This window comes from Sorghum bicolor, chromosome 4, assembly GCF_000003195.3.
Source record: "Sorghum bicolor cultivar BTx623 chromosome 4, Sorghum_bicolor_NCBIv3, whole genome shotgun sequence".
NCBI lineage: Eukaryota > Viridiplantae > Streptophyta > Magnoliopsida > Poales > Poaceae > Sorghum > Sorghum bicolor.
The window spans coordinates 68,527,025-68,546,290 of NC_012873.2; the positions used below are offsets into that span (position 1 = coordinate 68,527,025).

At 48.3% G+C, this 19,266-nt stretch overlaps 3 protein-coding genes and 1 non-coding gene across 10 annotated transcripts; 2 read left to right on the forward strand and 2 right to left on the reverse strand.

Moving 5' to 3' along the window:
• LOC8066456 (metal tolerance protein C2) lies at positions 1,018 to 3,616 on the forward strand. 2 transcript variants are annotated; one of them, XM_002453060.2, is made up of 10 exons: positions 1,034 to 1,421; positions 1,661 to 1,769; positions 1,863 to 1,902; positions 2,238 to 2,314; positions 2,445 to 2,533; positions 2,633 to 2,702; positions 2,814 to 2,852; positions 2,956 to 3,106; positions 3,189 to 3,278; positions 3,355 to 3,616. In XM_002453060.2, exons 1-10 carry the CDS (start codon positions 1,109 to 1,111, stop codon positions 3,454 to 3,456), a joined length of 1,080 nt encoding a protein of 359 aa, XP_002453105.1. In that variant the 5' UTR covers positions 1,034 to 1,108; the 3' UTR covers positions 3,457 to 3,616. The 2 variants fall into 2 exon arrangements, with proteins under 2 accessions (XP_021315024.1, XP_002453105.1); XM_021459349.1 differs by lacking the exons at positions 3,189 to 3,278; positions 3,355 to 3,616 and having other exon boundaries at positions 1,018 to 1,421; positions 2,819 to 2,852; positions 2,956 to 3,102.
• LOC8066457 (U-box domain-containing protein 44) lies at positions 3,589 to 7,228 on the reverse strand. 6 transcript variants are annotated; one of them, XM_021459347.1, is made up of 5 exons: positions 6,844 to 7,228; positions 6,702 to 6,769; positions 5,969 to 6,598; positions 5,528 to 5,837; positions 3,589 to 5,436 (listed from the first exon to the last, which is right to left on the reverse strand). In XM_021459347.1, the coding sequence occupies exons 3-5, from the start codon at positions 6,518 to 6,520 to the stop codon at positions 3,752 to 3,754; spliced, it is 2,547 nt and encodes an 848-aa protein (XP_021315022.1). In that variant the 5' UTR covers positions 6,521 to 6,598; positions 6,702 to 6,769; positions 6,844 to 7,228; the 3' UTR covers positions 3,589 to 3,751. The 6 variants fall into 6 exon arrangements, with proteins under 6 accessions (XP_021315022.1, XP_021315023.1, XP_021315020.1 ...); XM_021459348.1 differs by having other exon boundaries at positions 6,683 to 6,769; XM_021459345.1 differs by lacking the exon at positions 6,702 to 6,769 and having other exon boundaries at positions 6,844 to 7,227.
• On the reverse strand, positions 10,371 to 10,442 carry TRNAT-CGU. Its single transcript has one exon. It is a non-coding gene; the product is annotated as a tRNA-Thr (tRNA).
• On the forward strand, positions 11,003 to 12,168 carry LOC8056268 (probable serine/threonine-protein kinase PBL7). The gene has a single exon (XM_002453061.2). The coding sequence runs from the start codon at positions 11,018 to 11,020 to the stop codon at positions 11,918 to 11,920; it is 903 nt and encodes a 300-aa protein (XP_002453106.2). The 5' UTR covers positions 11,003 to 11,017; the 3' UTR covers positions 11,921 to 12,168.

A 19,266-nucleotide genomic window follows, 5' to 3' on the forward strand; every position in this document is an offset into this window, starting at 1 on the left:
CATTTGATGGACCAAATTTGGCATTTTTGCATAGGCACAATGGCTTGGTAATTTTGATATTCCGAGAATCTTAGACTCCTTGTCGTGTCCGTAGTCCCCACGTCGCAGTAGTTTCCCGCGAGACGACTCCTCCCCGCGCGTGACTCTTTTCTTTCCTCCGCGCGCCGCCTCCTTTCTTCGCGCGGGGATGAAGGAGATCCATCACCGCCTCCTTTTCTTACAGCGACGCGAGGCTAGGAGATCCATCGCCGTCTCCTCTCCTTCCTTCACGCGACGCTACACCAGCTAGGAGATTCATTGCCGCCTCATTTTGTTGTAGCGACGCGAGGCTAGGAAGCCTTGGGACCTGGATGCCGCAGTGCACCCTGGGATTGTTGCCTCGATCGGATCTCGACGACCTGGACCAAGCGGCGACGTGGACTTGCAGGATGAACACGGTCGCGCGACGCGCGAGAGAATTGGCGGCGACGGGCGAAGGAATTGCGCGCGGCGAGCGAAGGAATTGCGTGCGAAAAAAAAGCGCTCGCGCGACGCGCGAGAAAATTTCCCGCGAAGATGAAAGATTCCCGGACAAAAATAGTTGGGTCCACTATTTTAGGAAATGCCAAGTCAAAAATGCCAAACACTTGGAGATAAACTTATTTTTCCTTTGGCAAAACGTTTAGGGACTTGGCAAACTCCAACAAACGGCAAATTCCAATTGCATAACTGTTGGAGATGCTCTAAATGAATTCAGGCGGCGGCGGCTGAGAGACGTGCCTGATGACTTTGGCCTCGTTTAGGTTAATTATTGTCCAATTATAGACTAACGTTTAAAAAATTCATCTCACAAATTATATAATTAGTTATTTTTATCTATATTTAATGCTTCCTATATGTGTCTAAAGGTTTAATGTGACGAGGAATTTAAAAATTTTTTGGAACTAAACAGGGCCTTTGTCACGCGAGGCAAGGCAAAAGGGAGACCCAACCGGAGACAACGAGGAGAGCTGTAGATTTGGGATCCAACGGCCACAATCCGTCCTTCCCTCGTCCTCACCATTTGTGCGTTGACCACTACCCCCGATCCCAGTAGCGGCTGCAGCAGCAGATCTCGGCTGCGGCGGCCATGGACACCCCCACGGCGAAGGCGTCGTGGAACGCCAACTACGGCGTCGTCGGCAGCGGGGACCGTCGCCTCGCCTTCTCCCGCCAGCTCTCCTCCAACGCCATCACGCCGCGCCTCGCCCGCTCCGACTCCTCCATCTCCATGCCCATCCCGCTTCCCCTTCCCTCGGTCTACGAGGGGCCCAAGCCCAGCAGGAAGCTCCTCCGCCTCGCCGCGGCCAGCCGCCCCATGCGCCGCCTCGCCCTCCTCCTCGCCCTCAACGTCGCCTATTCTGCCACCGAGTTCGCCATCGGCCTCTTCACCGGACGCGTAGGTATTACATTACATCAACAAGGGCTCCATGAGTCAAATTACGACATAGTCTAGTTAATGGATCCTAGGGCTTCATTGATCGATTCTTTGCAAGCACTTCTGTGTCAACAGCATGCTGCTACTGCATCCTATAAACTATTATTGCATCCTACATCTACTACTCGGTATATCTGCTTCATTTATGCTGCTGTACGGAATAGGGATTGAGAGGCAGTGATCGCTGCTGCCCTTGTTTTGCAGGCTTAGTCTCGGATGCTTTCCATCTCACCTTTGGATGCGGCTTGTTAACTTTCTCATTGTTTGCTATGGCCGCATCCCGAACCAAGCCTGATAACCTCTACACCTATGGGTCAGTCTCCTCATTCCCTGCCGCCTTTCAGGCTTAGTTCTGTTCCTCCGTGCGCTGATTCACACTCATTTATTGTTGCCTGCTTTCTTTCAGGTACAAGAGATTGGAGGTTCTGGCTGCCTTTACAAATGCCGTAAGCTTCCAAAACCTTCCATCTTATGAATATGTGTGGCGTACGGTTGTAAGAAATTCTCTCATCTTATTAATAATGTCATCAAAGTCCAACTTTCAAGTTTATGTTAAACATTTGTTCGATGATAGAGCTCAAATTTATACATGGTTTACATCTTCGCTTGATTATCATGTGTACTATCCCTAAAACTTGCCGAAAACAAAAATTTAACGCTCTGTTCATGTGCTTACATATGGTATAGCGGTTTTGAGTATTACACTTGCTTTTAACCCTTTCTGACATTTTGTTTTGTGGTAATATTTTGACCATCACCATATGGTTCTTTGTGTAGACAGCTGTTTCTATTGTTCCTATCTTTCTCCTTGGCTGTTGAAGCATTGCATGCTTTTATGCAAGATGAATCGGAGCACAAGTAAGTGCCATTTATGTTAAGTGTCTTCAGATGGGATGATAGCTGTTTCTGCTGTTAGTAGTCTTCCTTCACTGCCTTTCTGTGGGTTCATGCTGACACCTTCTTATCTTCTAAAAAACTAATCGTGCAGGCATTATCTCATTGTTTCTGCTGTCACCAATCTTTTGGTTAATTTACTTGGTGTTTGGTTCTTTCGGAGCTACGCTCGTTTTAACATAGGTATGGAAGCAACTTATATCATGTCGCTTCTAGGCAAATGGTGATTTTGTATTTGTTTCCCTGTAAGAGTTTGAACTTAAACAGAATTATGATTGCCAGTTTACAGGAATGCAGAGGATATGAACTATCACTCGGTCTGTTTGCATGTGTTGGCAGATTCGATACGGAGGTACATGCATTCTCAGCCATTTTTGGGCTCTTCCCTTGTACACTTTATACTTTGGTGCCTTGCTGGTTGCCACACGTTGATTCTGATTGGCACTTGTTAATTCTTTCACAGTGCAGGATTGATACTAGCTTCTTGGTTTCTTTCATTGGGGTAAAGTCTATTTTTTTGACTGTTTCCACTTTTCCTATGCTTCCCATTTATCATCTTGTGGCCATCCGTTTAGTCCTTTTGCTCCTATATAATATATCCTTAGGATCGAGAATGCTGAAGTTCTGTGCCTGGGAATTGTGTCGGTGGCAGTTTTTATGCTTGTTTTGCCGCTATTTAAAGCCACAGGTAATATCCTACTGCAAATTGCACCTAGCAATGTGCCACCTTCAGCCTTTACAAAGTGCTCCAGACAGGTAAACAATGGCTCAAGTAGTTCATTTGGTTGAAAAAGAAAATGCACTTAAGACACATGAGTAAGTGATAGATATTCTCCAGATTGCTGCTTGTGAAGATGTGTCCGAAGTATGGCAAGGTCGATTCTGGGAGCTTGTTCCTGGTCAGGCTGTTGGATCTGTCTCCATCAGGGTAAAACCCTTGACACAGAGCTGCAAAGCCCACTATTTGCACTGAAGCAATGCCTGATGTTTGTTGTTTTGCATAGGTGAAGAGCGGCGCTGACGACCGGGGAGTCCTTGAATACACGCATGGTCTGTATCAAGATTTGGGCATACAGGATGTGACCGTCCATACTGATGAGTCGTAGTAGTTTTGTTTCTTACATCAACATTCTTGGGAAAAAGCTAGAGCGGTAGAGCCAGTGTGACACTGCTCAGTGCATACGACAGGTCAGATCAGTGCTGTGCTGACATTGTGACATGATATATATACCCAAATCAATGGAATGGTGGTTTTATAAACACAAAGACGCACGGATCAACAAAATGAATGTGCATGCGCCATGGACATATATGCATACATACACAATTTATATATATCAGCGTACACAGACACTCAGTCTGGTTTGGCAAATCAATCAACAAATGGAGGAAGAAGTTGATTCATGCCCTGCCTTTGGCCTGGTGGAAGGCGCTGGAGAAGTTGGGGATCCTGTCCAGGTGGCGGAGCGCGCGCTCCGCCGTCTGCCGGGTGCGGACGTCGCCGTTGCGGTAGGCCTCCACGAGCGCGGAGGCCACGGTCTGGTCAGCAGCCACCTCCAGCGCGATGTCCTCGACGCGCAGGATGCGCTCCACGGCCCACACCGCCCGCCGCTGCAGCGCCTCCGTCCGGTTCTCCACCAGCACCTCCACCACGGGGCGCAGCCCCTCCGCCTCCCCGACCACCAGCACCCCCTCCGTCGCGTTGGCCACGCCGTCCCCCACCAGCGTGGACAAGGCCGCCAGCGCCGCCTCCACCACGCGGTCATCCGCGTGCTCCAGGCACGCCACCAGCCGCTCCACCGCCTTGCACCCGCTCTCCGCCAGGCAGAACGTCTCCCGCAGCGAGCAGAAGCCGCCGTGGACGCGGCACGTCCCCATGGCCCCGGGCAGCTGCGGCTGCGGCTGCTTGCCGTGCCCGTGCCTGTGCCTGGGGCCCCCGAAGCACCCGCACATGAGGAGGCTCCCAGGCGGCGGCGGCGGCTCCGGCACGTCCGTGAGCCTCGCCGACTGCAGCGACAGGTTCTCCAGCGCCATGGCCGAGTAGAGCAGCACGGCGTCCTGCCCGCTGCTCATCTGCTGCTGCAGCAGCTCCACGAAGAGCGGCGCCAGGCCCACCTCCCGCGCCAGCTCCACGTACACCTCCGCCGCCTCCTCTTCCTGCAGCTGCAGCTGCAGCGCGCACGTCACCCTGTACAGCACCTTCACCGCCCCCTCCGTGAAGGGCGCCACGTGCCGGTTGCCGCGGATCGTGCCCCGCCGGAGCTCCACCAGCTTCGTCGCCAGCGCCCGGAACGCGCCCAGCTCCTGCAGCTGCCGCGTCAGGTTCCAGTCCCTCTCGGGGAGGTCGCCCAGCAGAGCCACGGCCGCCGCCTGCTCCTCCGTCACGCCGCTCCGGTGGTCTTCGGTGACGGTGATCACCCCCAGCAGGCTGCCCAGGTGGCCGGTGCTGCCTCCGAGGCCGAGGGCGTCCGCTAGCTCCGCGCCCATGTACGGCGACACGTTGCGCAGCAGCTTGAGGGACTCCACGCGGATCTCCCGGTGCGCGGCCTCCACGAACTGGATCAGGCTGATGGTGGCCCCGGAGCTGCGGATGGCGGAGACCACGTCGGCCACCGTGGACGGGGAGCCGGTGAGCCCCACGAGGACGTTGAGGAGCTTGCACTCGATGGCCGGCCCGGTGTTGCTGATGAGGTGCAGCAGGCTGTGCACCATCTCCTCCGACAGCAGCGTCTCCCCGCTCTCGTCCAGCGGGATGGACCGGAAGCTGGCGCCCGACGCCACCAGGTTGGCCAGGATCGCGGCCGACACCTCCTTGAGCCTCATCGGCAGGTGGCCGGCGCCCAAGGAGAAGAGGTCCTTCACCAGCGGCGGCAGGATGCCCGCCTGGAGCAGGATCTTGGCGCTGGACTCGTTTGACGATATCTCCCTCAGGGCTTTGAGCGTGGCCTCTCTTGCCGGAAGGCTGCCCGTCTTCAAGATGCTCACGAGCAGAGCCCCGACCTGCTCTGCCACCACCACCTTCACGTCGTTCGCCAACGCAAGCTCGCCGAGGTATTCAGCCATGGCGACCTGAACTTGAGGTGTGCCTGCAGCAGTTGAGCCTTGTGTTGCAATCTCGATCGATTGGAGAAAAGAAGCAGCAGATTGATTGGCAACAAGGGTAACTGCACTGCATACCTTGAATAAGTTTTGTAAGCAGAGGCTGAAGCCTGCCGTTCTCAGCCATTTGCTTGACGTTTGTTTCGTACTTGTCCAGATTCTTGAGCGTGTTCTCGGCTTTCTCCACAGCCACACCATTCTCTGATTTGCTGCTTGCCATCCCAACCAGTAGGAGTATGGCCCCGTAGATTGCGCCGATCCTTTCGCATATAGGATCGAGCTTTGAGAGCTCGTACAATAGCGAAACTGCAAGCTCCCTCTCTTGGAAATTCTCATTGGACAGGAACTTGATGATGGTGCGTATGGTGTCACCTTTCCCCAGCTCTTCCTACATACATACATACATACATACATACATACATACATACATACATGTATCAATCAGGATTCAGGAGTAGGAGCCCTCCATTCATGCTGATTCAAATGGGTTGAAGCTAGCACTAGCAGCCAGCAACGGACCTTATTTTCGTCGTTGTCCTCGACGATGAGACGAAGGACTTCGAGGGCCTTGAGGCGAACCCTTCTGCTGCTGCTCTTGAGCAGGTCAGTGATGGTGGGTATGACGCCTTGCCTGCGCACGAGGGTCTTCTTGGCGGCGCTCCTGTGGCACATTTGGGAGACGTAGAGGAGTGCGCGCAGGGTGTCGGCGTCGTCTTGAGCATGCTGTGTGGTGGTGAGACTGAGGGAGGCGAAGGCCTTGTCCAGCTCCTTGTCCTCGTTCCTTGCCCTCCACTCGTCGATGACGTTGCGCAGGGCGATGCTGGGGCTGATGTCGGTGCTGCGCAGCTCCGCCTGCGTGAGCGGGCACGTCGGCTTCCTCCCGCTGTCCCTGCACTCCCTGAACCACTTGAGGATGGCCTCCCGCTCGAAGGTCTGCCCGGTCTCGATCGTCACGGGGTCGTGCATCACCTGCTTGGTGAGAGGGCACATGAAGGCCTCGAACGCCGGCTCCTGGTACCCCTCATTGGATTGCTCCTCCAGCTCGCTGTCGCCGCCACCGAAATCCGCCATCTATCTTCTTCGACTTGGAATTCAATTCAATTCCAACGATCGATCGATCGATCTCTGTCTTCTTGTCTGACGGTTTTTCTGCCAAAACAACAAACAAGCTCATGGATATGGATGATGAGGTGACCACCAACTAGCGGATGATGAGGGGGGCCTAGCACAGACAGCACTAGTAGCAGCTAGCCTTTGAAGGGATCAGGGTCAGGGATGGGACGTCCATTGTTGAGCTTGAGCACGGCAATCAATCAGCTTCTGCATACGGAAAGGAAGGAAACGAAGCTAGCTCACCCACCCACCCACCCACCAACCAACTGTACTGTACATACCAATCAATCAGCGGGCGGCGGCGGCGAGGACGGAGAGGGGCAGCGGCGGCGACCTTGCGGGAAAACGAGCGCGAGGATTTCGAGACGAGCTCGGCTCCCGGTCCCGGCGTGCGGCGTTGAACAGCAAGGTGAAGGAGGAGGAAGGAGAGGAGAGGAGCCGCCGACGCCGACCTGGCCCGGTCTTCTCCGCCCGATTCCACAGGCTGCCGTGCAGGCCCCACACACCCAGGCTGTGTTTGATTTTTGATCGGGTCGCTTCGCTTTGGCGGGGTCGTCAAGTCAACTAACCCAACCCACCGAGGCCACCTGGGCTCCTTTTCCTTTGCCCATTTTGCTCCCGGCCTCCCGCTATGAAATATAAAAAAAATTCAGAAACTACAACAATCATACACTTAGGTTTTGTTTAGATGTGAAATTTTTTTGAATTTCGCTACTATAGTATTTTCGTTTGTTTGTGGCAAATATTGTCCAATCATAGACTAACTAGGGCCAAAAGATTCGTCTCGTGATTTACAGGCAAACTATGTAATTAGTTTTTGTTTTTATCTATATTTAATGTTTCATGCATGTGCCGTAAATTTTGATGTAACGAGAAATCTTGAAAAGTTTTTGGTTTTTAGTAGAAACTAAACAAAGCCTTACACAGGTGAATTTCCAGTTGCTCTTTTTTTTTGCAAGAGGCCGTGCCCAGCAGTTATAAGTGAAGGCATATGATTCTGGTACCATATATAAGCTTGCAAGCAAAACTTACGAGTTCAAGTGAAGGCATATGATTCTGGTACCATATATAAGCATGCAAGCAAAACTTACGAGTTCAAGTGTGTGTGTATGAATCTTTCGCAAGGCCTTGCTTGGTTCCATTGCTAAATTTTAGCTAGCTAAAACTATTTTAGTTATTCTTGGGTTCTCTAGGACACACTTTTTTGCGGTGGTCCGATGAAGTTACGGTCCAAGCGCTTGAAGCAACACACCATCACCACGTCCACAAGATTGGTTGGAGGTGGAGGAGTAAGAAGAATTCCCCCCATGGCCACCCTTGGTGGCAGGGGCGGAGCCCAGTGGAGGCGAAATTGGGCTCCCGCCCTCTCTTGACCCAAGTAAATTTCATAAGGCCTAGTAGTATTTTCTTTGGCCCAAGTAAATTTTTCAGCTTCTCTTGTCTACTCCACAAGCCAGACAAGCTCACTTATGCACTCAAATACGCAGGCACAACCTTATTCTTTTTCTTTAAAAAAAGGAACGGAGGCACGCAGTTGTGTGACCATGTATTGCATCTTCTGCTCTTTGTCTCCGACAGTCTGGCCTTCCGCTGCACTGTATCACGCGGCGTGCTCTGTATCCCTACGACAGTGCACTTGTTCTTGTTTTTAGGTTCACCCTCCGCCACTGCTTGGTGGCCATATTGACAGATGACTGAGACCGCCGCCATGGATCTCCTTGCACTGCTCGAAGGCCACGAGTTGCGCGTACAACTCGTTGACGGTGATTGGTTCAACACGGGACGCCATGGCAGTCACAATGGAATTGAAATCCTCGCCGAGCCCAGTGAGGATGAACGAAACTAGTTCCTCATCTTCAAGTTTCTTCCTCGCCGACGCCATGTCATTGGAGAGGCCCTTCATCTTGATGAAAAATTCAGCCACCAACAATGTGCCCTTGGTCACCGTGGTCAGGGCCATGCGGGTGGACATCACACGTGCCCAAAACTGCGAGGCATAGAGAGCTTGGATCGCAACCCATAGCTCGGCTACGGTGGTCGTCGTCGCGACTTGGCCGAAGACTTCTTTGGAGAGGGAGTTGAAGAGATAGCCGAGGACAATATGATCCTCAGCGATCCACTTCTCATACGCTGGATTTGGCTGCGGTTTTGGCTTCTTGTCATCAGCAGGTGTAGATGCATCTTTAAGAAACTCAGGGGTAGGTGCGGTCATGCTTCGAATGTAGCTGGCGAGGCGAGCCCCCTTCAGCACAGACGACACGGTGGCGTGCCACATGTTGTACTTCCCGTGGGTGAGCTTCTCCAAGACGATGAGGAGAAGACCGGAGGCAAGAGGCGCATTAGCAGATGCGTCGGCCATCGGAGAGGATCGGAAGGTAGATTGGATTGTGCTCCGTGTGGAGGTTTAGGCGTCTGATACCATGTAAATGTATACATATATGCAGGGAAAGGATAACCCTCTTGGGTCCCTCGTATATGCTTATATAGAGATTACATCAGGGTTGTTACATGACAACAATACTCCCTACAATCATGGGATACTATCCCATGTTCTTAACCATCGGGAGCCTATCTATTTCTATGGAAACATATCTCATTATCTAAAAAGAAAGTAGAATGATATGCTTATTGCTTACATATACAATAGTGTTAGTCAATTCCCTCTCTTTCTACTGTTCATATCAATATTGAAAATAACAACCGTTTTGCAACAGTGGTTAGGGCCTCTTTGGATGCAGCCCTGCCAATCAAATGCATCCTGACCCTAGGCGTCCAAAATCAGATGCCTAAGAGGATGCCTAGCCTAGGTAGGTCTACACAGTCCCTAGATGTGGTTGGACCCTCTAGGCCACAGTTCTATGTATTGTTGAAAGAGAAAAATCAATTGTAACAGTTTGTTTTTGTTTTGGGCTAGAGCCCCTAGTGTTGGGTGCAAATTGGCCCTTATTTAGGGATGACTTGCTACTTAGTGTTTTGAGAAAAATACGTGCAATTTATAGGCTAAAACAACCATTAATGCAACAAAAAAACCAAATGATTGGTCACATAATTATTCTGTTCGCTTGGTTGAAAAGTTATGATTGAAAGTACTCTTCGCTGATTTGCTGTGAGAGAAAAACACTGCTGAAGAATTGACAGATTCGATAGATAAACTCAAGCGAACAGGCATATACTCCCTCCATACCTATAAAGGAAGTCATTTAGGACCGCCAAAGCCTAACTTTGACTCCTTATTTTTATAATAATATTTAACAAAAAGTGATATATGTATATTTTTATGAAAGTATTTTTCAAGACAAATCTATTCATATGGTTTTCATATTTTCAAATTCAACAACTTAAAAGTTATTTATGATTTATATTCTCAATGTTTGACTTAAACCTTATTCAAAATAATTTTCTTTATGAATATGGAGAAAGTAAGAGGTAAGTAGGTGGAAGATTATATATAAAATAATCTTAGGCGTCTGATTTTGGACAACTGACATTTGATTGTCTGGTTGGTGTTTTATTCAGACGCCTAACTGATTCCACGTATTCTATCAAGTTCCAAAGAAAAGATGCCGCAAAATTGTGAAGTACTGAACGGGGCAGAGGTCAGGAAAGTCCAACGAGCCGTGATCATGATGCGCCGGCTCAACCAATTATCCTTTCTTAGTATAAAAAAACAGTTATAAAAATGAAGAAATACATAAAAAAAGTCATAATATAAATACAAAAAAATATCCTTTCTTAGTATAAAAAACAGTTATAAAAATGAAGAAATACATAAAAAAAAGTCAAAATATAAATACAAAAAAAATAGAAGAGCCCCCGGCGAGGATCGAACTCGCGACCTTTCGCTTACGAAGCGAACGCACTACCACTATGCTACGGAGGCGGCTGCTTATGTGGCAATTTGGAAACCTATTAGTTTGCAGATAGCAGGTTCATATTTATAGCGGTGGCTCTGTCTCCCCAATTTTAGCATGGAGAGACACGCGATCCAGCGCGGCGGCGGTTCTGGAGACGACCACATTTCCGGTCCCTCCCTCCCCCTTCCTCCTCCTCCTCCGGGGTTCTCTGCATTGGCTTGGCAGCCCAGTTGATGGTCGGGAGGCCAATAATTAATTAGCCATGATGAACTGCTTGCGCCTGCGTCTCTGCTACCACCGCGACGTGGATCCGTCGTCCCCCTGCGGCAGCCCCTCCAGCTACGCGGCCCAGACCCAGAGCTCCGTCCACGTACGCGGCGGCGGCGGCGGCGGCACCACGACCACCCGCAAGTTCACGCTGGCGCAGCTGTCCGTGGCCACGGGCGGGTTCCCTGAGTCGAACCTGGTGGGCGAGGGCGGGTTCGGCAGGGTGTACAGGGGCCGGCTGGATGCGGCCGGTGGCGGTGGCCTCGAGGTGGCCGTGAAGCAGCTTTGCCGCGGCGGCGCGCAGGGCAGCCGCGAGTTCCTGGTGGAGTGCAGCATGCTGATGATGCTGCGGCACCCGAACCTGGTGTCCCTGGTGGGCTACTGCGCCGAGGCCCAGGAGCGGCTCCTCGTCTACGAGTTGCTCCCGCGGGGCAGCCTGGACGCGCACCTCTTCGTCTCCAAGTCCCTGCTTGGCTGGGACGCCCGCGTGAAGGTCGCCCTTGGCGCCGCCCGCGGCCTCCGCTACCTCCACGAGGTGGTGACCCCGCCGGTGATCTACCGCGACCTCAAGTCGTCCAACATCCTGCTGGGCGACGACCTGAGCCCCAAGCTGTCGGACTTTGGGCTCGCCAGGCTGGGCCCCGACCCCGAGGGCGACGACACCCACGTGTCCACCCGCGTCATGGGCACCTACGGCTACTGTGCCCCGGAGTACGCCGTCACTGGGAAGCTCAGCGTCAAGTCCGACGTCTACAGCTTCGGCGTCGTGCTGCTGGAGCTGCTCACGGGGCGAAGGGCCTTCGACTTGGACGCCCACAGCAGCAGCAGCAGTAGTAGTAGTAGTAGGGATGATCAGGAGGCTCATCAGGACCAGGAGCGGCGGCTGCTGGTGTGGGCACGGCCCCACCTGCAGCAGCTGCAGGGGCGGGGCAGGGGCAGGGGCCTGGAGGCGCTGGCGGACCCGGCGTTGCAGGGGCGGTACCCTCGCCGCGGACTCTACCAGGTGGCCGTCATCGCCTCGCTCTGCCTGCACGACAAGCCCAACCTCCGCCCCACTATGACCGACGTCACGCAGGCGCTGGAGCACGTGGCGGCGCAGCCCTGGAGGGTTGTTGTTAGTAGGGATAGAGACGGCGATATGATCAGGAGGAGGCCGGCTGCCGGCGGCGGATCATCAAGACGGGGACGGGGACGGGGAAGCACTCCGCGCGCCTCCTCCGCTGACAGTGACAGCTAGTCGTCCCGGCGGCGGCAGCGAAGAACCACCACCTTGTCGGATGGCACGCTATTGCAGAACTAGCGCTGTTCATTTTGCTCCGTCGGTGGATGACTGACTCGCTCAGGAGAACAATGTGGGTTTATGTATGTACTCGCTCTCTATCCTTGAAAGTTTTTTTGATTCTTTTAAGTTGTAAATCGGACTTTTTAGAGCCTGTGCTATTCATTATAAAAGATTAAAGTTTGAGTGGTCATATATATGTGCCATCCATCATTCGAAACTTTTTGTTTGCCTTTTACGCCATTTTATCCATCTTTCGTTAGTTTTTCACCATGAGGGCGGACGGCAGCCCTCGGACTCGGAGCAGTGGTAGGAGACGCGTTGGTGTCCTGGCGTCCGTCCACCTCTCCGAGCGAGGCACGGTTGCCGATCTCCGGCTCGAGGCTCTCGATCTCTTCGCTGCAGTGCAGGTTGCCTGGTCGTTGATGCCCACCTCCTCCAGGATCTTCTACAGAGCGTCGTCGTGGAGCAGGTGCTGCTCCGTGTCGACCCGGCGCTCGCCGACGCTGTCGAGGCCGAGTGCCCCAGGCCCGACGAGGCCGACCAGTGCGACCTCATGGACCTCATGGCTAAGCTGCACGCTGAGCCAAGTTCGCAAACACACGCACTTGCAGCCCGGAAGCGCAGAGCCCACTTGAGCTACCCTCACAATTGCCCCCCTATGCTACCGTTGTCATCAGACTGCCTTCCAGGGCTACCCCTGACTGCATGAGGCAGCGGTACGTGCGTGTGGCCGTGGCCGTGGCCTGCACATGCCCCAGCAGTACGTGGCAGCGCTTAACCCTGCGTAGTGCAACTGCGGCGCTTGGATTGGCCTTGCGTGCAGTGCGGCGGCGGGCCAACGGTGCTCGTCTTGCCGCAGCCAGACGCGCGGGCACGGAGGCACGCAGACAGGCTCCGGCATGCGCAGGTTGAGGTGAGGTGAGAGAAGCTACTACACAGCCGATTGGATAGGATTAAGGCCAGATGAAAAACTCGAAGTTTATTAGCTCGCTCGGCTTGTGGCTAGCTTGGCTCGTTATAATAACAAGTAGAGCCGAGCTAAAATTTTAGCTCGTTAATTAGCTATAACGAGGCAACTTGAGCTAGCTCGCGAGCCAAACAAGCTACAATATTAGAGAAAAAATTATCATAACTTATATTAGTTTTGTATTACTTCATGTCTTACACTTTATAAATGGTTGATATATTAGCTTATATGAATATTTTTTTGGACTTAAAACTATTGGATATATTATATTGTATTATTACTATTTTTAAGCTTTAGATAAATAAATATTTTAAGTATTTTTTATACCTGTCTCGTGAGCTTAACGAACCAGCTTAAGCTTTTAACGAGCCTGGCTTTCTAGCTCGTTAATATAACGAGCCGAGCCGACCTAGCTCGTTATCCTCACGAGCCGAGCTGGCTCGTTATTCAGCCTTAGATAGGATAGTGGAGAGAGAATAAAATAAATAAATGAGGGAGAAAATAAATTATAAGGATATTTTAGACTTTTTTTGCTATAGTTTGACACCGTCACATGCAAATAAATAAATAACGGAATGACTTGGATGACAAATTAAAAAGTTTAGACGAGTGGCACCTAAGTGCGCTTCAACTATTTAATGGTTTGTAGGTAAATATCATCTTTTTCAATGGTATATATATGTAAAACCCTCAACTTTTTAAATTTTAACCAATTTTTTAGAAAAAAATACTTCTAAGATTTATATTATTAAATTAATATGATTAGATTTATCATAGAACATATTTTTCTATAAAATTAGTTAAATTTTTAAAAGTTTTGATTAACATAAATTGGGAATTGAAACTTTAAAAAATAGATAAAATATATACAATATAGTAATACTGTATCTCTATACCAAGAGAGCGTTGACTAAGCCACGTCCCCCCTAATTATCGGCCGTACATCGAGTCCGTCTATCCAGTGCTCACGTGCAAACGTGCCAGGGTAGAGCTCAAGCTCTCGCCCAGTTTTGTTTCACTACAGTTGTCTTGGAACACGAAGATGACCCGCTATTTTTTTCCCCCTATAAGGCTAAACAAGGAAGCAAATGCTAAAGACTTCCGTACATTTTTGCATGCAACAATGTTAATTGTGATATGGGTTTGATTTTACCCTAAACACAACATGTCAGCGGCAGACTTAAGCCTAGGGCCAATATGGCCATAGCCCTAGGCGTGGGAAAAAACACTAGAGTATTCTTTTTATTTCTTCCAGCTAATTCTATATATTAGCATTACTTTTATCTATTAGTATGTAATAAGATGTTGATGATTTATAGTATTAGCCCTAGTTATGAAAGTTCCCTAGCTCCACCACTGCAACATGTCAGATTTTTCACCTACAAATCCCGTGGGTAACCATCACGGCCATGGTGGCCAGCAAATGTTGACGTTCAAGAGCTCAGGGATGAGCAGCAACCTACTAGTGCGACGGCCGGGGGAACCCATGCCACATAAGCGCTTATGAGTATATACTCCCCTCTTATAAGATTTAGATATCGTTTTGCATAAGATTTAGGTCAAACATTAGGAATATAAATCATCAATAACTTTAAACTGTTGAGTTTGCAAATGTAAAAATTATATGAATAGATTTTTCTTGAAAAATAGTTTCATAAAATATATCATTTTTTTCTAAATATTTTTATAAAAATAAGAGATCAAAATTGTGTGTTGGAGACCGTGTCAGTATCCAAAACGACATCTAAATCCTATATCCCTCTATCACAAATTGTAAGTCATTCCAAGAATGTTGGAGAGTAAAAGTATCTCAACTTTGACCAAACTTATGAAAAAAAATTACAAAGATTTATAACATCAAATAGGTAAAATATAAAAATATAATTATTGAACAATGTAATGATACTTAGTTGACACCATAAATATTATTATCTTACCATATAAATTTGGTCAAACTTGAGATGATTTGACTCTCCAAGATTCTTGAAACGACTTATAATTTAGGATGGAGGGAGTACTTAGTATATGCATTTGGCATATTGAAATGAAAACTTAAAGGTTTATACACTTAGCACAAGTAAAACAATCGTCTAGCCCAAACTCCAGGCACATTATTGTTTTATTTGAGACAACTGCAATAGTTACTTTACTGTTTACTGATGGTCAAATTTGACATCATAAGTCTGTCATATAGGACATTCTAGCATTCAAAATTTGTCATCATATATAAGGCATTCCAGAAGCTAGAAACCAGTTTTGCATTTAAAACTTTTCATTTATCAATCAATCACTAGTAAACTTGTTGATGATAGCGTTTTATTTGGAAATAAAGTGAGGGCACATGTGTCTTTTGTATTCTCTTTTAATCTGTCCTAAAAATTATAGAATACACTATACAGGATGAAGGGAGTAGTGTGCCGATCTTCTCAGCTCTGTGTGTGATGACATCACCGAGTAAAAGGTTCACTTCTTATAAAAACCCTTCAACTATTGTAGTATACATGCCATTGTTGATGTATGTTTTGTGCGTGGCATGTCACCAAAGGTGCCTTTGCTCAGGGAGATGGCTTCCATACATGGCACCATTATAACAATTGAGATAGATAATGTTATGTTGGTTTATATTTTGCTTATTTGTGGTTGCCTAGTGGTTTAGGTATAATTAGATTTCTTATCGGAACCCTGAAGAAATTAGTTTATAAATACATTAAATGTTCATCTTTGGCTGATGCCGATGATCATTTTTGTGAACTAGAACATCCTTGAATTGCACTTAATCTAATATGGGAACTTGCAAAAGCCAATTATCCTTTACTACCCACTAAAGCAGCATTATGCCATTTTCATAAATTCTGAAATCAAGAGTGAAAAAGGGATAGGTTGACAATCTCTATGTCTGGCACTCTGGCTCAAGGTACTAATTTACAGTGGCGGAGCCAAGATTTGAATCTTGGGTATTCTCTTGCTGGTGTCTGGTGGGCTACTACTTAGTTGTTGCCTCTAACCTTATGATCGACATGCGTCCTCGTCGGTCGCCATGTAGGCATGGCATAGAGACAGAAGTCACGCCTGTGCTGTACGCCCCGCGTTGCTAGGAGCTCAGAATACTGGGAACCAGCAGTGCCGCCACCATGTCATGCACGGTTGGCTAGGGTTAGAGATTTACAAATGAGGATTATGGAATTGGCTCCCATGCACTCATGCCTCGTTCACTCACAAAAAGAATACTCTATTATACATGTTGCCATATATATAGTCTGATTTGTCTTGAAAAAGAGTTTAGAAACAAGATATGATTTATACTAATATTTGGTAGCATGAGTCAACATGTATGTGGGCTGGAGATAAATAATTAGGTTCCCATTCCCATTTGCAGAAACAATAAAATAGAATAATTTTGGCAATCGAGCTAACATAGAACCTGTGTGGAAAAAGGTATATATATATATAGGGTTTAGGGTATATACACACACACACACACACACACTTAGTGCATAAAAAAGTTGGGTATTCCTATCTGCTCATGAATTTACTACCTTTGTTTGATCACATGATTGGTTAGGAGATTGGCCAAGCTCAAAGCACAAGAGTGGCTCTTTCCAATCATAGAGGGTCTTGTTTTGTGATGTTCAAGCAGCTGGTGGAAGTTCTCAATAATTAGAGGCCTTCTAGGTAATAAATATGTTTAATCTCTTCTTTGCACATATATTCTCCATATTATTTTGGGATGACATGATACAATTTTACTCATCATTGCATAAATCAGGGAATCAAACGCACTTTCAGCAATGATCCAGAGTGCACCAAATATTTTATTATTTATTGGCTTTTAAAAAGATGAGGTCTCACCAAGAGAATCCTCCCAACGATGAAGGCTTCCCCTCTTGGAACAGATTGCTGATAAATTTGATGATCTCATATGGCACATTGTTAATGCTAAGTCGAGGGAATTAGAGAGATCAGTTTCTTTGGTGTTCATTGCTTTGGGTTTGAAATTTAGTACCTTATATCTCAAGATCGTCATGCACACATAGAGAGCAATTTTTCTTCTCAAAGTAACCCATCTGAGCATGACTATGCTATCCATTGCATGCGTTTAATATGCAGTACTACCTTGTATCTGAATATCATCACACATATGTACAACAATTTCGCTTCTACAAAGTACTCCATCTGATCATGATTGTGCTGATAGTGTAAACATATGATGACATCAGTATCGAGTTTAAAGGCAAACCATGTTGCAGAATCCCCTTCATGTGAAATACGGTTATGGCATTCAACTACTACATTAGTCAAAATGGACACAAAAGGAATCTCTGACTGAAACTGAGCAAGTATTTGTAGTGGATATGAATCAAAGGAGACGGACACATAAGTACATGCATGATGCAGGGGTGTAGATGTTGAACTAAGCCAGAGTGTCAGCTTCTAGTGGTGATCTAGAGGCTGCAAGACCACATGCTATAGTGCTCAGCTTGGATAGCAGGGTTGAGGTTAAGAAGCCTATGAGGCTGTGAGGTCGAAGGAGGTAGAGGTGAACCTGACAAGGTTCTTGTAAGGACCGATGTCTCTGACACTGGCGTCCTAGCTATAGTGGTCCTGCTACCCCATGTCCTCCTTGGCTGCTGCCATCCTGAAGCTGAAGCTCTTAGCCCCTTTACAAGGCTGCCATACTTCTCTAGCTTAGTCACCCATTCACGATTACCTGGTAAAAGGTCCTTGTTTGGTTTTGGTAATTGAGTGAAAACTTAGGTGGACAAATAATGTTTATGTGAGATACACAGAAGATTAGTCCATAGGTGAATATGTGATGATGGAGGAGCTCATTGCATGACATGGAGACATAGAGTCATGTGACTAAGGTAGAGAAGATTAAGATGAGGCTTGGCTTGATAGACCGGTTGTAAATGTGAAGGGCAAGTCGGAGGCTTTGAAGCGAGAGACCGTGTGTGATGGTGAAGCTTGAACAAGACCTGGTGCCAATGGACCGAAGCAACAGTGAAGAGAAAGTGAGGTCAAGATCGATGAACCAATACAGTCACATGATGATATATAGTGGATCATATCATTTGGTGATTGTTTGGTGCATGTGTTACATCAACATTGAAGGAGATGGAATAGAAAGCGCAAGGCAAAGGTATAACCTAGGGTATTTCCATTTCACCGGTCATATGTGTGTAGAGAAGTTTATGATTGGATTTAGGATAGATGGCCGTACTATCAAGAGGGGCAAACTTATTTGCATATCTATCATCTAGTGCCACTTGATCGATCTAACTTTACATACGTGTTAGGATCGAGTGGCGTGGCAAGTTTGAGAGGCTAACTCCTCTGGAAAAATGCTTGTGAAATCCTAACACATATGCACAATGGTGGTGTACACTTGGTGGTGTTAACACATTTGCAAAGGAGGTGGTGGTTGAAGAGTTGAAGAGGGGTTTGGGTTCCCCTCTCCCTCGCGCAATGGAAAATAGGCGTTTTTAGGAAAATGAAGTGCTCATCTTCCACTGCACCAGAGGCCATGTTGAGGAGGCGAAGTTGCGGAGTGTCGGACGCTTGCTATGGAGGCATCAGACACCAAGCTTGCGTTCGATGCATGCTGACTTTGTGGCTTAGCTCTGAAACATGCGTCGGCACGTCCGATGAGTGCGCATCAGATGCTGGCCGAGCTCTGTTGAGCGTCTAACTGAAAGTGCATTTGCCCCCTACGTGGGTTTTGGTGTATTGATGACATCCAATTTAGGGACTAATGCGTTGTATTTGAGATTTGCTACAGATACTAGTCTCATGAAAGATGCAAAGGTTCAACTTTAAATGAAATGGTATCCCCCAATCTTCGTTCGTGAGAAAGGCGTTGGATTCAATCTAGAGCTTATTCGTTTTTATTTTAACTTGGGGATAGGTATGTCGTACTATCAAGAGGGATTCAAAGGCTGTTGGTTTGGGGAAGATAAAGTGCTCAAGTCTTTCAACTAAATCGTTTTAGGGACACTCTAGCACCTCTCTTGCACTTAGGATTAACTTCTGTGACTTCTGGTGTCGGAAGTCCCGACGCGGGTCGGAACTCCCGACGTGCTGCGCGAGAACTGTGAGCGTCGGAAGTCCCGACGTTGAGTTCTGCGCGCGCACGCGTCGGAAGTCCCGACAAGCGTCGGAAGTCCCGACGCCAGGCCTGTCTCGCGCAAGTGCCAGCAGATCCGGCTAGCGTGAGCAGTGCTGACCCGTCGGAAGTTCCGACGCATGTCGGAAGTTCCGACACTGACTTCCTGCGCTGACCTCGGCTGCCCGCTCACCAGTGTTTTCTAGTGAGTGTCGGAAGTCCCGACACTAT